Source organism: Myiozetetes cayanensis, unplaced genomic scaffold (assembly GCF_022539395.1).
Source record: "Myiozetetes cayanensis isolate MyiCay16 unplaced genomic scaffold, myiCay2020 scf13, whole genome shotgun sequence".
Lineage (NCBI taxonomy): Eukaryota > Metazoa > Chordata > Aves > Passeriformes > Tyrannidae > Myiozetetes > Myiozetetes cayanensis.
The window spans coordinates 14,569,957-14,586,996 of record NW_026086937.1 but is presented as its reverse complement, the minus strand read 5'-3'; the positions used below and the strand labels follow the sequence as shown (position 1 = coordinate 14,586,996).

General features: G+C 42.2%; 1 protein-coding gene across 1 annotated transcript; it reads left to right on the top strand.

Moving 5' to 3' along the window:
* Positions 1 to 5,173: 5,173 nt before the first annotated feature.
* LOC126636199 (cytochrome P450 2J4-like) lies at positions 5,174 to 14,553 on the top strand. Its single transcript, XM_050308149.1, has 9 exons — positions 5,174 to 5,338; positions 6,710 to 6,872; positions 8,647 to 8,796; positions 9,256 to 9,416; positions 10,104 to 10,280; positions 10,949 to 11,090; positions 12,012 to 12,199; positions 13,029 to 13,170; positions 14,375 to 14,553. The coding sequence occupies exons 1-9, from the start codon at positions 5,174 to 5,176 to the stop codon at positions 14,551 to 14,553; spliced, it is 1,467 nt and encodes a 488-aa protein (XP_050164106.1).
* Positions 14,554 to 17,040: the final 2,487 nt, after the last annotated feature.

Genomic DNA, 17,040 nt, shown 5'->3' with positions numbered 1-17,040 from the left:
GCAGCAATCAGAGGGCAAGGACCATGTCTGTGTACCTTTTTTATCTATTTGTTTATGTTTTGGGGCAGAGAAATGGAAACAGTAAAGTTTAATAAGCATCATTTTCAGCAGCATGGTTCTATGTCTTATACTTACAGAGTTAAAAAGACAAAAAACGGAGAGAAGCAATTTGAAATTCAGTAAATTTTATGGTTTTGTCAGTCAATTCAGACATGTCGGTTGATATGCTTACCAAAAATTGCAGTGTTACTGAGTTATGCTATTGAACAGTCATTTACCCCCCAGTTTTTCAGATTTTGATGCTATTTGAGACTTTAAAGTGAGTTACTTGATGAAATTATCTAACTAACTTGACTTGCCTCTTAAGTGCATCAGAATTTCATTTCTTCATATGTTTTTTTTTGTTCTAGCTTTGTCCAGCTGGTCCCACCTGGTTAAAAGACAGCAAGTGCGATTCTATTTCTTGCTTGTGCACAGAATCATTGGTTAAGTTTGCAAGCTTTGCACCCCCTGAAAGCTGTTGAAGCATGCATGCCATCAATGAGGGTATGATTTATACACTTAAGACTACCAGAATTAAGGTGACTTAAGCCTTGAGGCTGCCTATTAATGAGGGTGATTATGATGCAACTTAAAAAAAAAAAAAGAAAACAAAAAGAAAGAAGTCCTGCTGAGTAAGGCTTGGCCCACCAAGAGGGTTAACCTGAGCCTTATGTTCTGGACACTGTGGGCAGTGTGTTTTCCTGCTGCTAGGTGAGACCTGTGGGTATGCTGACGGTAGGCTGAGGTGAAGTTATTTCACAAAAGCTTGTGCTGAAGCTCGCAAGGAAGGGAAAAGCAAGGAAGCTCTTTCAATCTTGTGTATTTTAGTGCTTTCAGTATATGTGAGCAGTAGCTCTTAGCATAAATCTTGCTTGATCTCCTCTGACACAAATACTATTGCAAGAGCTCACCAGTTAAGATGACAGATATTAAGTGTGGTTGTTTTGGACAGATGAGGAAACCTGCATTTGTGATGAAGGTTTCAGGCCATAGGAGTGGGAAGCAAATACAGCAGCTGAGGAGGACAGGGAAAGGACAGCATCTTCAGAAAGGTGCAAAGCAAATGGATGAACATGGTGTTTGTGGGGTGGAAAGGGTTCCTGGCTCACCTCTGCCCAGGGTGTGTGCCATGTGCTCTGCCATAAATAAACCAGGGCTCGTTTTTTGTGTGTTGCAGAGACAGGCTCAGCACGTATTAGAAAACACTGCCTGGTTCCAAGCTGTGCATGTAATGTGCTTGCTGCCTGGCCTGGTGTCAAGCTAAACAGAGCAGACATTGCTAAGCAGGTTTTGGCTTTTTCTGTGAGTTTGTTATTTTGTTGTTGTTGGTTTTGTTTATTTCCCAATGGAGACACTATTTTGGATTTCTCGACATAACTGTTCCTTCCTCCCCTGCACTCCTTGGTCTTTCAAGAGCTTCAACTCAGGAGCTGTTGGTTGGTCACTGGGGTCAGAATTTCTCTGAGGAAAGAGAGTTTCACAGAGTTTGTCCAGGCAAGCACTGAGAGAGGGAGAGCGTGGCTTAGAGCACAGAGCTGGAGTGAACATGAGACTGAGAAATGGGAGCAAATGAAGTTCTCATTCTGTGTTTCTGTTCAGTTCAGGAAGAGAACTTTGCTTGCATGCATTATAAATAAATTTGATAGCTTTTCCTGCTATTATCTGCGGTGTTGGGACCTGAAGATTGATGAGCTATTTAGGTTGCATAGACAAAGTATTGGAATAAGACTTGAGAACTTCAAATTCTGTTCCTGGATCTGTTCATAGCTTGTCTGTGACTCTCAGGAACTTACTTTATCTCTCTGGGCCTAATCAACCCTGACATTCACTTTTCAAAAGAACTTGAAGAATGACTAACAAAAGCCAAGTTGTAGATGGCAGGTATGACTGTTTCTGTTGTGTTCTTTCCCTGTATTTTCTTCCCACTCCTATAGTCTAAAAATACCATTAGAAAAGGAGATTTTCTGAGCTGACCGAACATCTGCCATCTCTACCTGTGAGCTCTTGGGACACTGTCAGATAATAAAGAGCAACTTGCATGGAGAGGTACTGCTCACATCTAAGGAAGATACTGGAAGAAGGAAAACTGAATTTCCCCAAAACAACCTCCTTGCAAAAAGGTTCTCTGTAAACACCTGCCTCTACCTGCTTAATCTCACCATTCCTTTGTTTGTATTTTGGTCCTTAATTCACAATTTGTGCACATTAACTGAGTTAATTTAAATACTATCACTCTGCATTACAATGAATTGTAATAACCATCACTTTCTCTTCCTGCTAGTAATACCTAATCCAGACATCCCAAAGTAAAAACAGTTGGTATATGTAATCTTAGAGAGATTTATCATTAAAGGCTGATTGTTAATTTATTAATTTTCATTTCATTTTCTGAGGGTGTAGCAGATTGAGTCAGTGCATCACTGGCATGCAGGGAGAGCGGGATTACTAAAAGCAAGAGCCCTAGATATTAGGAAGGAAAGTGACTGTTGTAAACATTCCTCATGTTGTTTTTCCATTGTTTTTGTTGTTGCTGTCTTTCATTTGGGCTGTTTGTTTGGTTTGGTTTGGTTTTGTAGTGCAGTGCTACTTAAATGAAAGCAATGCTGACCTTCCACAGGTGCTGTGCCACTGTACGTCCTGACGGTGTGAGAGCTACAAAGGCCTGGTGCCCTTTCAGTCTCACTGGTTTGTGCAGTGCTGTAGAATCTTGGCAGTGCTCTGCAGTCAGCTGCAGAGGAACTGAAGAGAGACGAGAATTTCATAGGCTAAACCATAGTACAAGTCATTTACCCTTCTCTCACTAAAGTGTCAGGAAGAAGTAATGGATATTGTGCAGACAGTCTTAATTATGGCATTTCCTAATGTTTGAGTATTTTCAGCTTCAGCATTCTTTTTGACAGTTTTTCAGAGTGAGGTCTAGTAGCCTGTTGGCTACTTCTTGCACTTGGAATGTCAAAAGTTGTGGACATAACAGAAAATTCAAAGTAAGGCTTGTTTGGATGACTTTCCCAGGGAGACCAGCCTAGGGAGACCTCCTTGCTTGCAGGACAGTGTGGCTATTGCAAATATATACTGTCCTGACTGATTCCTGAGCACTGGAAGAAACTTCTGGAGTCCAACCCAGATTAATTCTTGTGTGAGGAAAGAATTTTTTTTCTCCAGAGAAATATTCTTGCCTTTCTCAACATGGGTAGAGAGAAGGTACCTTGAATGCTACTGAAGAACTTCAATGAATGAATACAATGTGAAAACATCTTTCCAAATGTGCCTTATGTCCTTTCTGCCAGCTAGTAAATAACACCAATGGATTGTGCAAGTGGAGTTGCAAAGATGGGTTGAGGTTTTTTTAGGCAGCAAATCTTGAGAGAGAATGACAGCCCTCAGGGACAGCTCTGCTCTGAGGAGGAACAACAGCCTTGGAGGAAGTGCAGGGCAAGATAGCAGGGAGTGTGGTGGAGGCAGCAATTGAGAGCATTAATTGCCCTTTCATGTCCTTTCTGCAGGGCTATGTATATTTTTGGGCAAGGAGTGGGTACACAAGGAGATCTTTATCTCATGCAGCCTTTTGCAGGGATTTAGCTTCATTCTGCCTGATGGAGTTAGAGAAGCTCTCCTTTGGGGAGCACTGTGCAGCCCCATTCCTATAAGGTCTGTTCTTCATGAGGCAGCTTGATACCAACACCCCAAACAGCAAGTTCCACGTGCTGCACTCTAGAAATCTACTAAAAACTGCTCCTGTTTGCAGGGTTCTTTTTGTGTGTGTATGTGTTGAGGAAGTCTTTGTATGTGCTGCTTCAGGTACTGTGAATTCAAAATAAAGCAAAGATTTACAGGCTCTGGCATTAATTGTGGCTGAGCAGGACTCCTGCTACTGAGAGAAGGCAGAAGCAAATGCATAAAACCTCATAGTGGACAAGAACTCAGTCCCAACAGGGACTTTGAAAACCTTGGCTGCTGAGGGAGGCATCCATCTCTAGACCTGGTATGAAAAAGAGCTGTCAGTCTGTGCTTCTGAACAAGCAACAGGACTCTTTCATCCAGGGGTATGGTGATCCCTGAAAAGCATTGGCCTGTGCTCCCTGCCCTCCTGTACTCTGTGTGAGGAGACAGTGTACTGCTTCTGGCAGAATTTGAGCAGACCGAAAGTAAAGGCTCTTGTGTTCCCAGAGGAGTGCAGTGGGACTGCCTCACTGGGCTGCTGCTGCCAGTGAAGTCATTGGCACAAGGTAAAGCGCAGCCCATCAGGTTGCAGAACACATCCCTGTGCTGTTCTGAAGACCTATATCGCTGGCAGTGCTATCTCACCAGGGCCTTTCCACATGTAAAATGAGAAAAAGCAAGTGCACTTGTTCTCCTGGGATTCTTACAGACCCCCGAGACTGCACACAGCAACCTCCCCTCTCCTAGCACATCAGAAACCTGCCAGGCCCTGAGCAACCACTGTTGGGAACCGTTGCTCCAAACACACAGCTGAGGGGGAATGTGCTGTGAGGCAGCTCCTGGGACCTAACAGTGATGAGCTGGGGTACGAGTTCTGTTACGCTTTTTGTCAATAGCGTTAATTATGTTTGATCCTTCACTGTTCTCTTTGCAGTTCATCTGTATTGTTTACTGTGAAAACTCAGATTACAATACCTCATTGCTCTTGGTTCCCAAGTCTGCATTGGCACCCACTCTTGCACAAGGCTACTGACTGCTTGCTTTTGCCCCTCCCCCAAAAATGCTACCTGGTGAGTGCTCCTGTTCTTGTCTGTAGCTGTCTGACAGCTGCAGCTTTGTACCTGAGCTCTTGGTGTGCACATAATCAGTGTTTTGAGTGACATCTTCCATCAAACTGATTGATTGCTCAAAGGGATGTTTCTGGCTGAGGTTTCTGCCTTCTAGCCTCTACTGGATCTTAAAGTCATGGTAGCTATTAGCATATTGCAGCACAGTGATGTATTAAATACACTCAAGAATGGGAAGACTTCTCATTTTCTTGGATCAGGAAGAGTAGTAAGAAAGAAGGGAGGTGAAAAATTCAGAAAGCTTCATTTTGCTAGGGAAGACTTAAGAAGAACAATACAGAGTCATTTCAACAGACAGATTCATAGCAGCTTTCTTAGTGATAAGAGTTTGGAGGTGTGAAATGATGATAAGTGTCATTCTCATATCCCTGTTTTTGTTTCTTCTGAGTGCACAGTTCCTGATTTTGCAATGGAAGAGTCGTGGTTTTCCTCCTGGACCGACCCCATTTCCCATCATTGGAAGCACGTGGTGGATAAAGTTTAGAGCTGATCATGGGAGCCTGAGAAAGGTATGTGTATAGATGTGACCTAAAGAGCTATTGAGGCAAAACCCATAAAAAAGTGGTGGTGGCTGTTGATGGACTGCTGTGGTAGCAGGGAGAACTTAATCCTGAGAGAGGATAGCTTGTGGAAGTTAAATTAGGTGTCTAAACCAGTTAAGTAAAATCTGCAGACAGTGTGATTCATATGAAAGCTGGTACATATGTAACTTAAACAGAACTGAAGACAGCAGATTTGCTTCAAAAAAGACTTCTGTTTTTAAGGGAGTGTTTGGCCTTGAAAGAAAAAAGTGATTCTCAGATTTCGGACCACAGGCACGTATTGAAAATCTTTTAAAACAAGGTGTCTTGAATTCAGAAGATGTGAAAAGGACACCAGGATGTCTTCTGCTGTCATGGAATGGAGATAAGATTGTATTCTGTATGCAGCCAAATCCTTTGCTCTGTTGTTTCTCTGGAGCCCAGTCTGGGATGTGCTCCTTGCAGACAAGCTAAGGGTGTAAATGATGGTGAAAGGAAAGACCTAATGGGAAGAATTAGATCCATCTAAGCATGTTAATACAGATGCTTTCGGTTTTCAACATCCACCACTGAGCCAAAACATCACAAAAGAATCCAGTGTGTTGATATATTTTTCAAGTTGCGACCTTTCCTTATGTGCTAAGGGCAGCCTGGAGGTCAGGGGGTTGCCTGGCTGCAGCTGGAGAAGGCTGGCTTCAGGAAAAGAGAACTTAAAAGGTCTTAATTGAGGTCCTAATTTTTCTGATGGGTACATGTTCATTACTGTGAGAGGATAGAGCTGTACTGTTTCTTTGTCTAGAGTCAGGGATTTTGTCCTTTCAGAATACCCACAGCACTGCCTGAGAGCAGCCCCCATCACTACCCAGAGGTGGGATCTATGCTCAGATGCCTCAGTTGGTGGCAGTGTATAAGAGGGAAAGAGTTCCTGCCACTGAAACTTGAAATCTGCAGTACTAGAAGGAGAGTTACACCTGGAATACATAATTTCAAGAAGTTCTGGTTGTTGCCTGAGTTGAAAATTGTAATGAAGAAAGGGCAGGTGAAATTTCACATGAAAGCTCATATAGGTACTCAGAGGCATTTACCTAATGGTTACTATTGCAAGGGCAATCCAGGGCAAGTGTTAAAAAGGGGAAGAGGGTTTATTCTTTCACTGCTCCCATTTCTGTAAATTGTGTGTTCCCAGAAAGAGCCCAGAGCCTTTTTGGTAGGCACCCCCACTGCAAAACACAACCACTGTCCCTTTTCATCTCCTGAACTCCTGAGTAACGTCATGCTGGAAGAGAGCAGCCTACCATGTGTGCATGCTGGCTGATGTTTCTGCCATGGGTATTTTTTTGGCATTGATCTAACCTGCAGCTGGCAAAAACCTATGGCAACATCTGCACCCTGTGGTTGGGTCACAGACCTATGGTGGTGCTCTATGGGTTCCAAGCTGTGAAGAACGGTCTCACCACCAACTCAGAGGATGTTTCCGGGCGACTACAGACCTATGTCTTCAACAGATTTGCAAATGGAAAGGGTAAGATGTTCATGTCTGGGGCAGGACTTCATCCTTGACTTTCTTTGCTTCCTCTCATGTTTTTCTTACTGGAAGTTCCCAGTTGACTTATTCTGTCTGCTCAAGGTGAATCATATAATTCTGTAGCATTACCCTAAGTGGTCTCCAAAGTCCCACTGTCACATATGTGTTTCAGAATCTCACCAAAGCAGCAATATTTATATGTAGCTAGGTCTTATTTGTTAATTCTTAGTGTTGTCTGCATGTCCCAGTTTGAAATAATTCTGAGCTTGCAACCTCCTTTGCAAGATGAGTCTCAAGTAATTCTTTACGCTCCCAGCTGTTTGTTTAGAGCAAAGGTTGCTGTAGGAAAGGATGTGCAGTGCTGTGAATAAGATCTAGCCTTGTTCCGAAGTACAAAAGTCACAGGAAGATGATTGGGGATTTAAATGTATTAGCCAGAGTGTAGGTGCAACGTATCGTTGTTCAGAGCTTCTTATTGTGCCATCAGAGACACTGCTGAAATGTGGTGGATGGAGAATAAAGGCAGTTCTGTGTTTAAAACAGAAATAATTGAACTTACTTCCATCCAGAAGTATATAGAGCACATGCTTTTATCCTCAGTCAGGATTTCTTGCATGTTATTTACAATCTGGAAACATTTAAGTTATAGTACGAGCTAATAAAAGTAGAGAAAAACATCTTTAAGGAATAGAGATTATTAAGTATTAAGTCTGGAGCCATTTGGAAGGATCTGTATTGACACTTTTTATCTGGGTGCTGTGGAGAAAAGTAGCTGAACTCTGGTCCCAGGAAGCAGTTTGCAGACTGGCTAAAGCCTGTTCTTCCTTCTCTGGTTTTTGCTGGGTGGTTCTTTCCTTGGATTCGCTGTCTTTCCAGGAGGGACCTGGACCAGGGCAACAGCTCAGTATGTGATGTAAACAGCCTGGTAGAAGCAGGATCCCTAAAAGCCAGAGACTTTGTAGCATAGATAGTGTGAGCTCAGAACCAATTATCCACTCTATTCACTAAAGGCTTTTTATTTTGGAGCGTAAGCAACAGGGAGATGTGATGATATCCAGACGTTTTGCGTAAGGCTGAGTAGCTCAAGCACAGGAAATGCCCAGACCTCCCCACTAACCTCCACAGAAATCTCTCTGTTGGCTGTGAGTAGCTTGATCAGAGATACCACCAGGTTTCCAAGTGGAAGAAACCTGAACTTACTTTTGGTTGAGGAAAACTGCATTTACCATTCCTGCAGAGTTAACATGTGGCAACATCTGTAAGGACGCAGTGTTCACTCGGGGATGTTGGCAAGCACAGCTTACAAGTATTAATCGTATTAGAAGATTGTACAAGAGAATAAATGAGGTCTTGTAAGAGATTGCATGAACTGGGCTACAAACCTTTCTATACTGATAAAGGGAATGATTAAATTTTTCCAAAGCCTGTGCAAATAAGGCAACAATCAACCCACATCATTGCAGCTTTCAGCAGGCTGCTGGGTGGAGGTTTGAGCAATGACTGCTGTTCTTGGATGCTTCAGGAAGAACAGGACTAGGTTTGGAAAGCAGATGGGTGAGGCCAGATACCTGAGTGGGTTTTTTGCAGGGCTGGGAACATCTTAACCAAGTTGTTTACTCTGCCTCTAATAACATACAATTAAAAGAACACTGCTCTGATGTGACTCTCCTCTTTGAGTGGCAGCATGATGAGAAGGTGATTCTTATGGTGCTTATCATTTACAATTATATGAATGCTAACGTGACATAAAATTGGTTCTTGTTGGTTGAAGGTATCTTGGTCTCAAATGGTCTCATCTGGAAACAACAGAGGCATTTTGGAATTGGAGCTCTCCGAAAACTGGGAATGGGGAATAAAGGAATGGAGCGCGGGATACAAACTGAGGCCCATTACCTGGTCGAGTTCTTCAGAGACAAAGATGGTATGGCTTTGGCACAGTGCTTGGGAACTGACACGTTGTCTTCAGGACTCTGAGGGTGAAGATACTTTTTGTTCCAGAATAGAGTGGGTTTGGGCACATCTTAGATTTAGAGTGCAATCAAAACTGTTTGACTCTCAGACCTCAGCAATATGTACTTTTGCGATCAACACCAAGACTGAGATTATTCAAAAAAAAAAAAAAAAAAAAAAAGAGAAAGAAAAGAAGGAAAGCAAACAAAACCCCTCTAACACTGGGAGTTAAAGATTTGGTGCCTTGCCATCCTTATTTTTGAGTGAGGTTTATCTTTTGTTACATTTACCAGTGAATTTTATGTTTGTGAGTAACAGTCTAAATGTCATAGAGGACATCTATTATAAAATGTCATGGTGATCTTGTTTCCCAAATAGCAAAGGAGGTAAAGGAAGTGCTTTGGAGATGAATGCTTTTCTCTGTCTACAGGAAAAGCTGTTGACCCTTCCTTCCCCATTGTCCATGCTGTCTCTAATGTGATCTGTGCTGTGGTTTTTGGACATCGCTTCTCCCTAGAGGATGAAACCTTCCGTCAGCTGATTGAAGCATACAATTCTATTGTGGCTTTTGGGAACAGCCGCATTTATTATGTGAGAAAATTACTTATTTAATATGCAAATTGCATATCAAGCACATTATTTATTGCAATATAATTATATAATGATAGCTATGATGATAGTTATTGCATTATTTAATGCTGATAAAATCTTTGACTGTGAATATCAACTGGACTTGCAGTGCTTTGGGTTTGACATAATTCAATTATGAATATTATATGAATAATCTTTATTAGAATGTCCCAGCAAAGGCACTGTACTTGGGATACTGAACTTTTCTGTAATAAAAACACCAAGATTGTTAACGTGAAGAGGTGATACACTTTGTGTGAGAATGAAAGAGACTGAATTTTTTTTTCCTGTGTGCTAAGGTAATAGAGATAAATGTTTATTAATATGAGATTTATTAATCATAATACTTTACATCTATCTGAAAAAGCAGATTATTATGTTGGTGAGTTAACAGGGCAAATATAAGTGGAGTTATGCAGTAAGGATAGGAAAGACTCCAGGGTGGAAACTGTGCTCTCTTTGATTTGGGGTTTTAGTGTGTGTTCATGTACCCCACATGTACCAAACATTTCTCTTTGATGATACGGCATTTTCCCCAGAGAAAATATTTCAGCAATTTACATAAAAAATGTCCACACTGTATCTGTATCACAAGTCTTCTCATACGGTTTTCACTTATTGTCTCTATGTTGAATGCTTGCTCCACAGATGTGTGAACTTTTCCCCTGGGCTGCAGAACATCTCTCAGGATCTCTACAGAAAGCAAAATTTTCACGGGATTTTGTCCATTCCTTTGTAAGGCAGGAAATAAAAAGCCACAGGGAAAAAGGCAGAACAGGTGAACCAGAAGATTTCATTGACTTTTACCTGGATCATATAGAGAAAGTGAGTAATTCATGCTGTATGTGATGCAGATCCAGACATAAAGGGTTCTCTGTCCCTTCCCTGCAGTTGTCAGTACACACCAGCATTAGTACAGAGCTCTACAACTACAGCTTAAAAGCTCTGCTGTCAAATTCAGAATATGACCTTCGAATAGTTTGTTCAATAACTTGTTCTAGTAGCACATATTATTTTTCATTGGCTTGTTTTCATCCTGTGGAGTCCTTAGTGAGGGCTGGGCAGTGGATGGTAGGGAGGACCTTGGAAAGGTAGAGGTATTTAGAGGCCTGCCTAATTCTGATTCTTTGTGCCTTATTGATATTTGCTTTTATTACTTTTTGGGCTTAGTAGTACTGTATGATTATCAGAACAATCTTAAAATGATGTCAGTCTCTACTCTGAAACCAAGTATGAATATTTTGAAAGGATAACATATATATTATACTTAAAATGTGTTTTTCTGCTGTGGAAGAAAACAAAAGGCAGCATAACAGTATCAGGGTACTTATCTGAGGAAAGTCTTTGCCTATACCTGTGTTCTGCTCAGGTACCTGTATTTTTTCTCTGCCCTACAGAAATATTGTTCCTATAGATATAGTGATTGCTGTCTGTCTCAGTGCTAACTGTTACACAGGTGTACCCCATTTTACATTTCTCCTTGACACCTGTAGACTAAAAATATCCCCAATTCTACATTTGATGAAGACAACATGGTGCAGTCTGTTTTTGACCTTTTCTTCGGTGGCTCAGAGACCACGGCCACCACTCTGCGCTGGGCTCTGCTTTATATGTTGGCTTATCCTGACATCCAAGGTAAGTTGAAGACACAAACATGGGTATGATTCAAGTTGAATAATTATCTGTTTTCTTTTTTTTCTTTTTTTTTTGGCTAGATCAAGTTTTTCTTAAGATCAAGTTTTTCTTTTCTTTTTTTTTTTGCGTTGTTAAGGTTTACTTTTAATTAGCTAGTGTCGCAAAATAATTTCAGAGATATATTTTAAAATAATTTCAGGGATATTCAGCTTCTGATAGTGAATTTTGTCTTGCTGATTTTTGTCAGATTGTTTCAGTACTGTAAGCATATTTTTTTTCATTCTTTTGGTGTTAGAATGCTGAAAGAACAGAACCCTGTGCACACATACACCTTTCAAATGCTGATAAAATAAAAAGGAAAAACCCTCTTAGCTTACTAGTGTAAGTTTTAGGTATGAAATATGACCCTAAACCTTCTGAGACTCTATAAGCTGTGTTAGTTACTGACGCTGACATAACAGCCCAAAGAGATTAACAATTGGTGGTGGTGTTGTAATATCTTCCTGTTTCAGTTCTCAGCATTACGTGTGTGTATCAGTTTGTTGTGATGGCTTCCTTGCAACACCCTCACTGGTGTGCTGTGAGTCTGTATTTACCTAGAGTAAAAATAACAGCTTAACTGAATTGATCTCTTCATAAGAAGTTTTTGTTTGAGCTAAAGTTTGCTCCCCTTCTTTTAAATATAAAGCTCAATAAATCTCTTGGGTCTGAACATAGAACCTATCAACTAGGAAATAGAGTGTAGTAAAATCATAACTAGATAGATATAAAAACATATTTAGAGTTTAAGATACCATTAGTATAAATTATTTATATGTTGTAATTTTTTCTATCACTACTATAATCCAAAAAGGAAATGAAAGCTCTGTTTCAAGCTAGATAGTGTTCTTATATCTATAACAGATTTTTTTTCCTTTTCAGAAAAAGTTCAGAAGGAGTTGGATGCTGTTCTGAGTCCCTCCCATCTCATCTGCTATGAGGATCGGAAGAAGCTGCCGTATACAAATGCTGTGATTCATGAGATCTTACGCTTCAGTAGCATTGTTTTAATCACAATTCCTAGAGAAGCAGTGAGGGATACAACTGTTTTGGGGTATCGGCTTCCAAAGGTACAGATATCCTTTGTATTCCAATGTGATCTTTGGCCATGAGTTAAGGTCCTTGCAGTATTGTTTACCACTAAGCCCTTTTCCCTCCAGTTCAGGATGGATGGGTGTTGGTGATGGCACTGGCAGACAGCACTTCTCTCCTGCCACGCCCTCTGGCCTGTGACTTTTCTAATAAATGACTGACAATGCTTGCCAAAAGCCCAGTTTCACCCCAACTAAACCAGTGTTCTGTGAGAGTGCTGATGGTGTACTTTCCAAGAGCCTGTGATTTTAAACACTTTATAAGCATTTGAGCTCTTACACTTCCACAAGACCTCAGAGAAGACTTACCCGAAATGGACAGTGGTGTCCATAGGGAAGGTGCCACAGACTATTAATGCCAGGATATTGCCTGTCATGTGGACAACTGAGAGATGGGCTGTTTTCTTCATTGGTGATGTCTGAGACAACACTAAGCGTCTACTCCATTCACCTAGGACTTCTTTTTTTTTTATTTATCACCTCTTTGGCATCATATTTGAAATATAATGAAGATGTTTTCCCATAACCAGTTTCTTCTGAACTGCCACCTAACAGATTGGAAATAAAGGCACATGAAGGAATATAGCAGGGAAATCTCTGAGCCTGAAATAGTGAAGTTTCTTTGCTTATTTGTTTTTTGAGAAAAAGCCCTCAGAACTGCTTGAGATTGATTTTTTTTTTTCCCTAATAAAATAATCCTTCATTTCTGTGGCCTCTCCATGCGCAGAATTATAGCTGGAATTTGTTTGTGTCCTTTTCTTCTTGATGTCTGAGAGGCAGAACTGCACCAACAACATCTTCCTTTCAGGGCACTCTAATTATTGCAAACATAGACTCTACTCTTTTTGACCCTGACTACTGGGAGACCCCTCATCAGTTCAACCCTGGTCATTTCTTGGACAAGGATGGAAATTTTGTGACCCGAGAGGCCTTCTTAGCCTTCTCAGCAGGTAGGTGCACTGAGAACTGAGCCCGCCTGTGTGGCTTAGGTAAAGCTGTGTTATTTTGGCTGTGGAGAAGGACAAAGGGGAATGTAATTTCAAAGTACAGAAGCACATGGTTTTCCCAGGCCAGAAAAATGACTGACTGCCAAAAAAAAGTTGTTTGGTAAGTGTATAAACACTTGCTCTTAGATTTTTGTGAAAACGCAGAGAAGGTAAAAGGAGTAAGGCCCTAGAATTCCCAATCACTTGTGAACTTGAGTCCTTACACTGTTGTCCCTGGTCATCCTCTGCATGTGCCAGATTATGCTCTTACAGTGGCTGTTCTGTGGCAGGCTGCTGTGCTGGAGCTGATTTATTTTGTATAAATAGTACCATATTCATGAGTGCAGAAAGATGAATAGAAGATCTGGAAGCTGATCAAATACATCCCAGCTGGCTATGTCTTTCCTGTGGAGCTTCGGGAGTCACTCTTTCACCACCGTGGGAGTTTATAGAAGCTTAAACAAACAAAAACTCTTGAGTATCATGCAAGGAGGGAATAGCCTGGTTGTCAGAGCCCTCGGCAGAAATGTGAAAATGTCAGGCTCAGGTTTCTGGACTAAATTAGGCAGAAGAGCATTTTGAACATTGATTTCTCACATCCAAATTGAATGAGCTAACCACTACATTTCAGAGTTTGTCACTGTCTGTCTCTGGGAATTATGTCGTGCATGGAGTTAATTAATAAATTGGGAAAAGGTTTTTCTGTAACGAGTTTTTTTCACTGAAGACATTATGTGGGAAAATGTTTCATCAGGTGTAGAATGTCTCTTGTATTCTGTTTTTTTGCTGTTATTTGTGAAGATAAGTCAGCCTATACTAAGGGGAAGCTGTGAGGGGACCTAAAGATGCTTTCTTGTTTTTCTCATTTGGAATCAAGAGACTGAGAGTCCATTCATAGAACTGGGGAGTCCTATAGATTTAGGAAGCGAAGAAAGAAACTGCTGAGCAGCAAGCCTGGTATCTTTTTCTATAATCCAAGCAGGTCCTGCAGAGGTGGATTGCAGATCTCAATTGTTTGCCCAGTTCAATCTGAGAAGAAAACGTCAAATTCAGCAAAGCTCTTTGTTCCTTGATGAGGCTGAGCACAGCTCCTGTGAAAAGCTGGGAAGCAGGTGCTGGTTACAGACCTTACCAGGGACTGACTTCTCTTTCCCTTCACCCTCTGCAGGCCACCGTGTTTGTCTGGGAGAGGTGCTGGCCAAGATGGAGCTTTTCATCATCTTCTGCAGGCTGTTGCAGACATTCAAGTTCACTGCACCAGAAGGAGTTAAGGAAGTCAACACAGACTTTATCTTTGGGAGCACCATGAAACCCCATCCATATAAGCTCTGCGCTGTTCTGCGCTAGGTTGTAATGTATTAGAGATTTAAGAAAGAGGCATGGCCACAGGTTTGCTATGGCTTTCATTTTTAGCTCAAATTCAGTGTGAACCTATCCTTATTGTGTTACAAGTCTAAGGAACCAGCCCTGAAAAATACTCTGCTTTTCCCTGTTTCTGGAAAATGTCTGTACTTCTTTTTCTTTCTCTGCTGTGTTACCACTGAAATAAACATAGACAGTTGTCTAGTATTAATAAAATTCATCAGGAATCTTCCTGGAGGGTGAAGGAATATTAAAGTCAGGTGCTGAGGGGGCTTCCCACACGCTCTCAAATCCTGATGAATGGTAATGCTGTTCCCAGAGGTGGTGGCTCATTGCCAGAGTGCCTAGGCGTGGTTGCATGGGAATACAGAGAGTGGAGGGGCATCTCAACTGGCTGTGAGGCAGCTGCCTTTTCTGTTTAGCTGAGAGCCATGGGGAGATGATTGATTGAAACTGGAAGTAACAGAGGTACAACAGCACAGCCCTTCATTTGGATGTGAGGCTCCTGACTTGGGCTGAAAGCAAAGGCAAACTCCTATTCCCTACTGGAGAATTGCAAAGGGGAACCCCACTGCTGGTGAAACACAGTGGGTGTACATGGTAATGGAGCAGTGAGCTGGCCTGAAAATCCCATGAAAGAGGGAGTCCTCTCACACAGAAGGGTTTGCAATGACCATGATGTATAGCAGACTGAGGTGGCCATGTCTCTTTATTGATGCTGTGGGATGATGGATAGGGTTAAACCTACAGGGGATTCAGAATTTTATGATGAAAAGCAGCTGCAACTCCCTGGATGGACTGAAGTCAACGTTCTCCCCAGCACAATGATAAACATCTGCTCAGAGAAACAGAAGGGAGTGCGGAATGGAGACGACATGGCTCCCTCCATACTCATCCCAGCTGAATGGGAGAACACTGGGTTACTGAGACCATACAGTACCTGTCTGTTAAGGGAGAATCAGGATGTTATGCTGATGAAGCCAACAGCCATGTCAAACCCCCTCCTCAGATGCCAAACGACAACCAACCTTGCCACCCCCATTAGGTACACCAACCAGAAATAAAAGGTATTAATGACTAGAGCCATTCAAACTCCACCCAAACATAAAGAAAACAGAATAAAAGTAAGGTGGGATAGGGGAAAAGTGGGATAAGATCTCCACCGCAACTGCTGAGATCAGTCACCAGGCTGAGTCTATCTTCTCCCACATCATAGGGACGCTGGAGTTGAGAAATATACTCTACATGCATTAAATGCTGCTTTTAGAACTAGAGCTTTTGTTTGTTCTTACCCAATAGCATATTAGTAGATTGCTTCATATCAGAACTTGTGCTTACTGACTTACTCAGCCACTCCCCATATGATTTCTCTCTAGCTGTTGATATTTATCCCTGCCAGAGAGTATCTAAGAAGATGTGCTTTCCTATCATCACCTCTCAGGGTAGGGCCACAGGCAGGTGAGACAGGGAACATGTCCTGAAACCCTGTTATTAATGTGGGAGGTTGAGCTCCCTCTCTGAGTAGCTGCCTCCAGTACTTGCCTGGCCATGAGCTTTGGGAGTGGGAGGTGGGGATTATTCCTGAAGCTGAATTTGGGGCATAGAGTGTAAGTCATGGGGTGCAGACAAGTTGCCATGAGGCTGGTAGGGCACAAGCCATGGTGTGTTTCAGTTCCAAAGCCTAAGCAGAGGGCAAATGGATCCTCTTCTGAGAGCTGGAAGGGAGGAAGAGAAGAGAACAGGCCAGGAGCATTCCTGGGGAAAGGGAAAGCAGGAGGATTCACTGGTTAGAGGGATACCTTTCTGTTCTGCTGAGCTCTAACTCCTGCCTCTCCAAAGATTAAATTCTCACTCATGGAAGGTGAGAACTGAACTCATCTCATCTTACCAGGCTTCCCTCTTGCCGGTCCTCCAGAACCATCTTGTGTGGGGAGGAAAGCAATTTGTATTCCCTTTAGCGTCTCTTCCAAAGCCTCGGCAAAGCTGTTTGGCAGCTGCCTTTTTAAAGCAAGCAATTCACATCTAGGCTGCAAGGTACAGTCACCAGAATGTGGTTAATTTGTGTGGAAAAGTCAGAGTAAGTCTGGAGAGGCAGGGGAGATGCAGAGTAGCCAGCCAGGACCGTGCAGGGGCCAGATGGGACTGCGAGTGCCAGGGCAGGCAAGCCTCGGGGGCTGTGAGTGCCCTCTCAAGGAGAGTTTGGGAAATACCGAATTCAGAGTTGGCAGCAGTTTGAGACAGAGAAAGCACAACACCAGAAAGCAATTCAGTGGGATTAGCAGAGAGGCAGCTGGAGGAGGAGGAAGAAATGATGCTTTCTGCTTTGTCATGAAGATCGTGCAGCCCCACTTACCTGTGCAGCTGAACTGTCCACAGTGTGTGGACACCTGGGTGTTATGCCATTATAACCATCAAACTCCTGTTACCCAATGATGAAATTGAGTCTTTTTTGTTTTATGTGCCCCAGGCACA

Bases quoted from the DNA above. Each gene is read 5' to 3' on its own strand.
- LOC126636199 (XM_050308149.1), top strand. From the start codon at position 5,174: ATGATAAGTGTCATTCTCATATCCCTGTTTTTGTTTCTTCTGAGTGCA. The intron at 12,200-13,028 runs GTACAGATATCC...TCTTCCTTTCAG, and splicing joins TGGGGTATCGGCTTCCAAAG to GGCACTCTAATTATTGCAAA. The intron at 13,171-14,374 runs GTAGGTGCACTG...CACCCTCTGCAG, and splicing joins CTTCTTAGCCTTCTCAGCAG to GCCACCGTGTTTGTCTGGGA.